This window comes from Narcine bancroftii, chromosome 7, assembly GCF_036971445.1.
Source record: "Narcine bancroftii isolate sNarBan1 chromosome 7, sNarBan1.hap1, whole genome shotgun sequence".
Lineage (NCBI taxonomy): Eukaryota > Metazoa > Chordata > Chondrichthyes > Torpediniformes > Narcinidae > Narcine > Narcine bancroftii.
The window spans coordinates 202590638-202601925 of record NC_091475.1 but is presented as its reverse complement, the minus strand read 5'-3'; the positions used below and the strand labels follow the sequence as shown (position 1 = coordinate 202601925).

The window sequence follows — 11288 nt, the reverse complement described above, 5'->3', positions numbered from 1 at the left end:
TTGGTGGAAAGAAACAATGGCGACACCTGCTATTTGCTAAATTGTTTGTGAATCATGTATTTAGCAGTCAGTACACTCTCTTGGATCTATCCATTCCGTTCAGAAGGTGGAGAAGGTTTTATTCAGTCTCCAACATTCCTATCCCAAATGCCAGGTCCAGCTCAATCTCTGTGGGGAAAATAAGCTTCACATCTTCACTCTATATTTTGACCAACTTTTAATATCTGTGCCTCATGCATCTTGAACCATCAATATCTAAATCATTGATGATCCTCTTCAGCCATCTCAAATCTGACAGGAGATTCAATAGCAAGAACACCAAAAATGTTCATCTGTGTAGGCCTTTAATGTGTCAAAACGTCCCAGGGTACCAATGAAATGAGAAATTAAGAAGAAGATAAAAAGGTTTCAGGGCAAACATTTGGGCAAAGTGGGAGACACCATGGAGCATCAATAAGGAGGAGGGTGAGAGAGATGGAGAGATGTGGGGGGGGGGGTGGCGTACTCCAGAGCTTAGAGCCCCAACAGCTGAATGCCCAGCCACCAAATGGATGGCACGGTTGGCGAAGTGGTCAGCACAACGCCTTTACAGCACCAGCAATGCGAACTGGGGTTTAAATCCCGTGCTGTCTGTAAGGAGTTTGTACATTCGACCCGTGTTTTTCCCCGGGTATTCCGGATTCCTCCCACCATTCAAAATGGTCCGGGGGTTGTAGGTTAATTGGGTTTAATTGGGTGGATTCGTGAGCCAAATATTTCTAAAGTTAAATTTAAAATTTAAATTCCTGTTATGTTATCCCCCCCGCCCCCACCCCCCGACAAGCAGAAATCATGGAATGACTGAATAAGGTGAGCAGTCTCCAGTGGTTATTTGCCAGGCTCTTGTGATTTACTGGATTCAATGTTATCTTCACTGCATCCACAGAATGGAAATGAGCCACAACAAGGTTGAAGCCAAGGTTTCCAGAGAACATTATTCCAAGAGAACTGCAGAGGAACAGATGTCAAGGTCTCCCTGTGTTGCTCCACACCCCGTCGGATTTGGTCATGGATTTCATGGAAAAGAGGCTCTGTCACAGGGGATAATGGATTTGCTTCCGAGGGGTCCTTTAAGAGGTCAAAGAGTAAAGGTGGGTTGTGGTGGGACACAGCCTCATCATGACATCCGTCAATATCCATGTGGTAGCCACTGTCAGCCTCAGATCTGGGTGTAAACAAGTGAGCCTTCCACACAGCATCACCTGAAGGGAAAGGAAATGGTGATAGGTGAAAAATAAACTCTTGAAAATGCAAGGAGGCAATGCAACAGAATTTTAAATGTCACGAGTGGTTTGAAAATAAGGGGCTGAGTCAGGCAGAATGCAGAGGGCACTTTCAACAGGAAACCTTTCAATATTCAATCACACCCAGAGAAATATGGCACGGTGGGTGTAGTGCAAGGCCTTTACCGCGGCAGCGATCGGGACTGGGGTTCGAATCCTGCACATCTGTAAGGAGTTTGTGCATTCTCCCCATGTGGGCTACCCCCCGGGGGAAACCAATGAATTGGGGTGTAGATTAATTGAGTATAAATTAGGCAGCACAAAATCGTGTCTAAATTTAAATCTAATCCAGACCACCCTATGGCCAGCACACACTGAGTGGCGATGACTTACTTAACATAGCACAGAATGAGGCTGATGGAATATATTAAAAAAGTGCTGGAAAAACTCAGCAGGTCATCCTGCATCTGCAGAAAGCAAAGCGATATAACCTGTACCCTTCGTCAAGGCATGAGCAAAAAGCAGACAGGGGCCTGAATAAAAAGGAGGAGTGAGAGAGGAAGAGAGGAGAGAGAAGGGGCAGGGAGAGGAGCACTGGTCAACAGGTGGATATGGGTGGAAAAGCAGAAAAGAAAATAGCTGAGCAGTGATGGGGGAGGGGTAGCTTTCTGAAGGGAGAGGGAAAGGAGGAATGGAAACGGAGGGATGGGGAGATAGAGATGGGGGAGTGGCTTAATGGAAATTGGCCTGTGGGCCAGTGCTCTTCTTCCTGCCCCTTTTCCTCTCTCCTCTCCCTCCACCGTTTCATTCTTTGGCTTGGCTTCGCGGACGAAGATTTATGGAGGGGGTAAAAAGTCCACGTCAGCTGCAGGCTCGTTTGTGGCTGACAAGTCCGCATTCAAGCCATGGACAAACATGTCAGTGATAGAATGGGATGTGGAGTGAAAATGTGGAGTTTCGTCATCAAGATGGGAAAGGCTCAGGCCTGAAATATTGGTTATCCTTTTCTTTCTGTAGACTCTGCATTCTCCAGCACTTTTGGTACATTGAACTACAACCTCAGCAGCTACAGACTTTCCGGTTAGTCAACCCGTTTGGTTCCCCACAAAGCAATTCCATTCACTCCTTTCTCTTGAACTCTCTCCATCGCCGTGACATTCCCTCTCTCACATCAACTCCCCTTTGGTTATTTCACCCCACAGAGGCCAAGGGGAGAACATGCACACTCTACCCAAGGTCAGGATCAAACTGGGGCCTGAACTGTGAATGGATCCTGTTCCAGCTGGGACTCTTCTGAGTTACATTGGGAAAATAATTTGTCCCTTTCCAAAATCTGGCACAGGATCACCTGAATAAAGATTCCCAGAAGGAAAATGGCAGGTAAGCTGTGGAATTAATTTTTTTTTTATTTAGACACACAGGCCCTTTTAGCCCATGAGCCCGAGCCACCCAATTACTCCCAATTTAATTAACTTTATCCTATTCAATTATTTAAATTTACTTTTTTTTGCTTTTAACATTAATTTTACATAAAATATTATCTTTAAAATCTTTAATTCATTTTACTAAAATTTATATTGATTTTAAATGGATCTAAACTTCAGAAACACAAGGACTTGGCATTACCTAATTTAGATTCTATTATTGAGTTGCTAATATTTGTAACAGCACAAATCTAATCAACCAAAATCAGATTCTCCGAAACCCTCAGATATCCGAAACAAATCAGAAATCCTCATTTATCGGATTTCTTCCGGAGCCAAACTGATCGGGACATCAGGCTCCTGGATGCGGCAGCCATGGACCTCAAGCTCCCGGGCACGAGCGGGGCCTCACTGAGAAAGGTCGGTGATTGCCGGTGGCCAGCATTCTTTTTGGTGAGAATTAAACATTATTTTAATCCTTAAAAAGCCTTGCCTTGCTGCTGTTGTTTAAACTCGGTCGCAAGTAATTTGCTGTTGCTACTGGGCTGTTCTTAAAAAAAAATGACCGGTTCTCCGAAAAAATCCTTTATCCGAAATAGGCCCGGGCCCGACCATTTCGGATAATTGGCGTTGTACTGCACATTACTTTTTGGATTCATCACAAGGGAAATTTAGGTGTATCAAGTTGGATTAATTTGGAAATTAAATCTACCAAAAAATATTCTCTTCTTTTGATACTTCGAGCACCTTTAGATTTTTTGGCATCCAAATTAACTAATAATTTTGATTTTAGGCATACAGTGAGAATCTGATTTCAATTTAGGAAACATCTCAGGTACCTTAGATTTTGATTAATTTGTCCTATTTTAGGTAATTGCTTTTTTATTTAACCTTTGGTTCAAGATAGTGGTTACCACCAGTGGTTAAATATAGGTATCCAATCTTTTTCAGATATTTTTACTGATCAAAATCTTGCTTCTTTTGAACAATTGTCCAGCAAATTTAAAATACCTAGACATCATTTTTTTTTGCTATTTACAGGTTGGGAGCTTTTTAAATTTTTGATTTTGAAGCTCCCCGAAGACCTAGAACCTAACATGATGGGGATGATTTATACTGATCAACCTAATTATAAAGGGGCGGTATCCGGCCTTTATGAATTACTTTTAAAACCTGAGGACAGTCCCTGGACAGAATTTAAAAATTATGGGAACAGGATTTTCAACAGCTACTGAAACTACATGGAATCCTATTCTGAAACAAGTGCATTCATCTACTCTTTGTGCTAGACCGTTCATTATCACAATTTAAGCCCAATTGGACAAATTTTATTCTAATCTTTCTTCCGTGGCAAACTGCTGAATTCTCTTCAACCTGGCTCCGCCCCATCCAGTGACTGTACCTGTGGCTCCTCCCTCTTGATCCTATATAAAGGCTCCAATGTCATAACCCCTTCCCAGAAAGCCGGGGTCACAGCACAAGTTTATTATAAATAAAAGCCTATAGTTCTGTTACTCGAGTCTTTTGGGTTATTGATAGCGTGTCGTCTTCTAAATGTGATAAATGGTACACTGTATATTACATTCTGGGTTATGTCCTTCTCTTTACAATTTTTGGGAAGGTGTATTTCGTACCCTGTCTTTAATTCTTAATGTTACTTTGACTCCAAATCCTTTTCTCCCTCTCTTTGGAATAAAGTGGACCATCAGGTCTGATATTGACTACTTCGCAATCCCACATGGTTGCACCAACGTCCCTTAAGGCCCATAATGATGAGATGGAAAGATGTCGTCCCTCCCATTCAGGCTCAATGGTTGTCCGATATGACGGCAGGTCTGACTTTGGGGAAAAAAATTAGATGCTCCACTACGGAAATGAATCTTTGTTTCTTTGTGGGGTTCTTTTCTTTCTTTCTTTTCCAATCTTTTTATGATTATTATAATTTATAAACACATACAGTTCAAAGAGATATGAAAAATACATAGTATTAAAAATCGTTATTCCTCCTTTAATATTAGAAGATTGATGAATATTATTTACACCCCTTCACATAAGTCCTCAGAATGTGTTATTTCATTAGATGCTGAGAAGGCCTTCGATAGAGTAGAATGGCCTTATTTATTTACAGTTCTTTTCTTAAATATTTTGAAAATTTGTAAGATTGACTAGTTTTTGCTTTTTGAACCCAATGTCTACCTTCCCCTTTTTATTGCTGGTAGTGGACTGTTTGTGTTAGTCAGTGGCTTCCAAAGGGAGGGGATTGATTTAGATATTTAGCCTAATGTTTTTATCTTTTTATCTTTTTAATGTAACATAGGTTTCAGTACTATTTGTATTGGTGTACGAGATTTGTTAATGTTTTATTGTTATGTACCTGTGAAACATTTATTTGATGAAACCAATACAAATATTGAAAAAGAAACACAAGGACTTGACACAACCTGGCTGCGTTGGGCTGAAAAGCCTGTTCCCTACTGACTCTCGGATCTGTAACAAAACCTTGCTGATTTTGACAGGAGGCCCTCATTCTGGCTACCATAGGACATTAGGGTTGAGGCTTCATGAGGAAGCAACCTGTCCCTCTATACCTTAGAGGACACTGTCTGGATCTTGAGAGGTGTCAGCTCATTCAGCTCTCTGCATCCAGCCCAGCTGAGGATTCTTCAGGTTGTCACAAGCATTAGGCCCAAAAGAGTTATGGAACATAGATCAAAGAACTGTACAGGCCTTTCAATCAACAAGATTTTGGCGACCTATGTATACCTACTCCACAACAATCTAGTCTAAACCTTCCCTACCTCACACCCGTTACCCTCTATTTTTCTTACATCCGGGAGGTGGGGGGGAGGTGTTTGAATGTTGAAATGCCTGGACAGAGTGGAGAGGGAAAAGTTGTTTCCTATGGTAGGGGAGTTTAGGGGAAGAGGGCACAACTTCAGGATTGAAGGGCACCCACTGAAAACAAAGACGCAGATGAATTTCCTTAGTCAGAGAGCGGTGAACGTTTGGAATTTACTACCATGGGTGGCTGTGGAGGCCAGGTCTTTGGGGGTATTTAAGGGATTGATAGGTTCTTGTTTAGTGAGGGCATTAAAGGTGATGCGGAGAAAAAGCAGGGCAGTGGGGATCAATGGGAGAATGGATCAGCTCATGATGGAATGGCAGAGCAGAACTGACGAACTGAATGCCCTACTTCTGATTCTATATCTTACCTGCCTATCAAGTCTTTTGAGTGTCTTGATTGTACTAGCCTCCACCACCACCCCTGGCAATGCATTCCAGGCACTCACCACTCTCTGAGTAAATAATGTCTCCCCTAAACTTTCCTCTACTCACCTTAAAACAACGTCCTCTGCATACACTACCGTCGCCACAGGAAAAAAATAAGACGCTGGCTGTCCAGCATATCTCGGCCCCTCATAATCTTATTTCCTCCATTGTCACCTCTCATCCTTCACCCCCTCCAAAGGGGAAAGAGCCCAAGCCCTGTTAACCTTGCAGAGAGAGGTTCTCCCCCATCAGGAAAGGGGAGACTAGCACGCCCAGGTTCAGAAACAGCTGCTACCCCTCCACCATCAGACTCCTCAACCACAAGTTTAATCCTCAATTTAATTCATTGATTATTTTTTCCTCTCTGTATTTGCTTATGGGTGTTCGCTGAGTACATTTTCTTCTGCGCGACCAATAAATGGAAATTCTGCCTCACCCGCAGGAAGAAGAATCTCAGGGTTGTATATGATGTAAAGTATGGTACATCAAAAATATGAAATCTTTGGATATAACCAGTTGCTGAATACTTACTGCCTTTTGGATGCCATCGTACTGCACTCAAAGCATTTCCGCAGTAATGAAACAGAAACTCGTGTGCTGACCTCTCTAAGTCTCCCTTCAGTAGTTGCATCAAGTTCCGTCCATCAATTACCCTGGGAGGAGGCAAGTGCATGCTTAATATTACAAGATCATTGAGGAAGGAACAGTTATTCCTTAGGTGCTTCTGCAGGAAATATGATCTTGGCTCAAATAATCACACCCTGTAATTTTACTATAATCCTGCTAAATCCACATGCAATTTATCTGAAGCTTGCCCATCCTTCTTAAGGAGTGGTATCCAGAATGCTCACAGCATTCCAGTTGTGGCCCCACTGGCATCATACATATCTGCTGCAAGGTCTAGACTTGTACATATCAAACCACACTTAGAACATAGAACACTAGAGCAAAGGAACAAATCCTTCGGCCTATGTGTTTGTGCCAAACATGATGTCCAAATCAAAGTCTGCTGCTTGGACCTGGTCCATATCATTCACTCTCTGTATCTATTTAGAAGCCTTTTCAATGCCATGATTGCATCTGCTTTCACTACTACTCCTGGCAGCCTGTTCCAGGCATCCACAACTCTCTAGTGTAAACTATTTGTCCTGAAAATCACTCTTAAACTTCTTTCCCCCCCCCCCCCCCATTTTAAATTAATGTCCTCCAATATGTGATGCTTCTGGCCTGGGAAAAAGATTCCGACTTTATACACCTCTGTCATGTCCCCCTCAGCCTCCTATGCTCTTGTGAAAACAACCCCAAGTATGTCCAATCTATCTCCATAACTCATACACTCTAAATCAGGCAACATTCTGGTAAATCTCTTTCGTACACACTTTCTAAACACTTCACATGCGTCTTGCAATGAGGTGAACAGAATTGCACACCGTATTCCAAGTGCAGCTGAATCAGTTTTATAATTGTTGCAATGTGACCTCCTCACTATTAGACTCATTGACCCACCTAATGAAGCCAAGAAGACCCTACACCTTCTTTACCACCCGATATACTTGCATGGGCACTTTCAATAAGCTCTGGACCTGGATCACAAGATCCCCCTGCAGGTCGATATTTTCAGGCACCTATTACCTGTATACATTCCCCTTACATTTGGCCTCACACTTGTCCAGATTTGGATTTAATCTAGAGATACAGCACGGTAACAGGCCACAAGCCCGTGCCTTTCAACTACACCCATGTGGCCAATTTTCCACCTAACCTGATATGTCTTTAGGGCGTGGGAGGAAACTGGAGCACCCAGAAGAAACCCACATAAACACTTTCCAAACAACGGCCAATTTAAACACAGACCCCTAGTGCTGTAATGCCATTGTGCTAACCTCTATACTGAATGTGCTGCCCAGGGTAAACTCCATAAACCTGGATTAAACTCCATCTGCCATCTCCCTGCCCACTGATGCATATCTTGTTGCCTCCTTTCATATGGTCCATAACTCCACCAATCTTCATGTATTTTCAATGTTACTAGTATTCGGTGTAAAAAATAGACTTACCCCAGCCATTTTTAAAAAATTTCCTCCTCTCACCATGAATGAACATCCCTAAATGTGCGGTAAAACAAATGATTTTTATAGCAGCAATGTAGCTGCCTTATTCTCGTACTCAATTCCGTGCTCAATGAAGGTGACCACACATTTTGCTTTTTTTTTAATCATCCTATCCATTGCATTGCTACTTAGAATATAGAACATTACAGCATAGTACAGGCCCTTTAGCCCAAAATGTTGTGCTGGTATACCTACCAAACAAAAACTAAACCCTCCCTACCTAATCACATTCTATTTTCCTTTCCCCCATGCACCTAAGAGTCTATTAAGTGCCCCTGGCAATACATTGCTGGCACACAATCTTCTTTCCTTGGCTTGGCTTTGCGGACGAAGATTTATGGAGGGGTATGTCTACGTCTGCTGCAGGCTCGTTGGTGACTGACAAGTCCGATGCGGGACAGGCAGGCACGGTTGCAGCGATTGCAAGGGAAAATTGGTGGGTTGGGGTTGGGTGTTGGGTTTTTCCTCCTTTGTCTTTTGTCAGTGAGGTCTTCTTCATAGGAAGTTGTTGCCTGCCGAACTGTGAGGCGACAAGATGCACGGTTGGAGGCGATATCAGCCCACTGGCGGTGGTCAATGTGGCAGGCAGGCACCAAGAGATTTCTTTAAGCAGTCCTTGTACCTCTTCTTTGGTGCACCTCTGTCTCAGTGGCCAGTGGCAAGCTCGCCATATAACACGATCTTGGGAAGGCGATGATCCTTCATTCTGGCAACGTGACCCACCCAGTGCAGTTGGATCTTCAGCAGCGTGGATTCGATGCTTGCGGACTCTGCCAGCTCGAGTACTTCGATGTTGGTGATGAAGTCACTCCAATGAATGTTGAGGATGGAGCGGAGACAGCGCTGATGGAAGCGTTCTAGGAGCCGAAGGTGATGCCGGTAGAGGACCCATGATTCGGAGCCGAACAGGAGCGTGGGTATGACAACAGCTCTGTACACGCTGATCTTTGTGTGTTTTGTGGCACACAATACTCTTTGTGTAAAGGAAAACACCCCTGCAGCTTTTCTAAACAGGGAGATCATCTAACCTTGGAGCACCGTGAGCAGTTCTGAATATACATTCTTTGGAGCAGATGCACATGAATTTAGCAGAACGAACCATGATCAATGCACTTCTAGGGAGTCAAAAGATTAAGCTATGATTCTAATTGTATATTTTAAGTTGCTATGGGAATTTTTTTTTAAATGGAGAAACCTTTTCTTTCCTTGAGGGAATCCAGGACAGGAAGCCTAAAAGTTAGCAATGGCTGTGCATAAGTTAAGAAACTCTTCCATCATGACAGATGGAAGAAATTAGTCTAGCTGATTGTTTATTACCAGGTGTACCGACTGAGATGCAGTGGAAAAACTTAGTTTTGGAGTGCTGTCTTGACATCGTAAAAGGTCCATTGCTCTTGTGGATTTAAAAAATTAACAGGATACCACCTGATAAACACAAGGTAGCAGGATTAATCATTACACCAGTCAAACTGGGTTTCCAGGATTTGAATCCGATTCATTAACAGCAGACCCCTGCCATTCTACCATCAACAGATGGGTGGGAATCCAACACAATCACATGAACATAAGAAACAGGAGCAGGAGTCGGCCATCACTGGGCGGTATGGTTGGTGTAGCGGTTAGCACAATGCTGTTACAGTCCCAGCAACCAGGATTTGTATCCCGTGGTGTCTGTAGGGAGTTTGTACATTCTCCTGTGTCTGCATGGGTTTCTTCCAGGTGTGTTTCATCTTGTATTCGTATGAGTGGGTTTTTGCACAACACACGGATGAAGGAAAAGGTTCTTTACTTTAAAATTGTTGTAAACATCACAAAGAGGCATACCGTGAGGCTGCAAGCCTCCATTACAGATCTTAAATATTGTGTCTTGCTCTGTGTCAGACACTGCTGGCAGCCAAGTATAATCAAACAGGAACTATATCCTTAAGGCCTTGCTAGTAGACCATGATCACAGGGTGTTCCAGTTTCCTCCCACCGTTCATAACACACTGGGGTTGTAAGTCAATTGGGTGTAATTGGGCAGCATGAGCTCGTGGGCTGGAAGGACCTATTACCGTGCTGCATGTCCAAATTTGTTGGAAAGATCCAGCCCGTTGAGCCTGCTCCGCCATTTAATAAGATCATGGCTGATCTGGCCATGGACTCAGCTCCACCTCTCTACCTTTTCCCCATCACCTTTCAGACCTCTTCTGTCCAATTTTAAATATATTGAATGATACTTCCTTGGGCAGAGAATGCTCTCTGGGAAAAGCAGTTCCTCCTCACTTCTGTCCTGCATCTACTCCCCAAAATCTTGAGGCTATTTCCTTTAGTTCTCATCTCACCTAGCAGTGAAAACAACTCCCTCAATCTCATTTATCCTTTTCATCAATTTATATCGAGTCCACGCTGCTGAAGATCCAGCTGCGCTGGATGGGTCACGTCTCCAGAATGGAGGACCATCGCCTTCCCAAGATCGTGTTATATGGCGAGCTCTCCACTGGCCACCGTGACAGAGGTGCACCAAAGAAAAGGTACAAGGACTGCCTAAAGAAATCTCTTGGTGCCTGCCACATTGACCACCGCCAGTGGGCTGATAACGCCTCAAACCGTGCATCTTGGCGCCTCAGTTTGGCGGGCAGCAACCTCCTTTGAAGAAGACCGCAGAGCCCACCTCACTGACAAAAGGCAAAGGAGGAAAAACCCAACACCCAACCCCAACCAACCAATTTTCCCCTGCAACCGCTGCAATCGTGTCTGCCTGTCCCGCATCGGACTTGTCAGCCACAAACGAGCCTGCAGCTGACGTGGACTTTTTACCCCCTCCATAAATCTTTGTCCGCGAAGCCAAGCCAAAGATGTTAAGAACATAGAATGCATAGATCAGTGCAGCAGAATACAGGGCCTATAAAAACCTACTCCACATCAATCTACCCCTCCATCCCTCAGAGCCCACCACCCTCCATTCTTCTTACTTCCATCTGTCTACAGTACCGTAAAAGCCCCTTCCCGTCCATAAGCTTAAGCCCCGGCAAATACATCAGTTAGCCTGACAGGGTGAGAGGAAATTAGTGCACCCGGACGAAACCTGCACAGACACAGGGAGAATGTACAGACAACACTGGATTCAAACCCAGGTTACTGGCACTGTAAGCACGACTCTAACCGTGGCTTTAATTGTTCTTATTCTATGTGTTTCAAAAGGATCCCCTCAAATTCTTCTGAGCTGCTCCTCACGAGAA

General features: G+C 43.7%; 1 protein-coding gene across 3 annotated transcripts in view; it reads right to left on the bottom strand.

Annotated features, from left to right (window-relative positions):
• Nucleotides 1–204: 204 nt before the first annotated feature.
• Nucleotides 205–11288, bottom strand: part of LOC138739625 (arylsulfatase H-like) — a 41997-nt gene continuing 30913 nt past the window's right edge. For all 3 annotated transcript variants that reach the window (XM_069892050.1, XM_069892051.1, XM_069892052.1), the window contains 2 exons: nt 6488–6609; nt 205–1241 (listed from right to left, as the gene is read on the bottom strand). In XM_069892050.1, coding sequence (XP_069748151.1) covers nt 868–1241; nt 6488–6609 — 496 coding nt within the window. In that variant the 3' untranslated portion in view covers nt 205–867. The remainder of the gene's footprint in view (nt 1242–6487; nt 6610–11288) is intronic.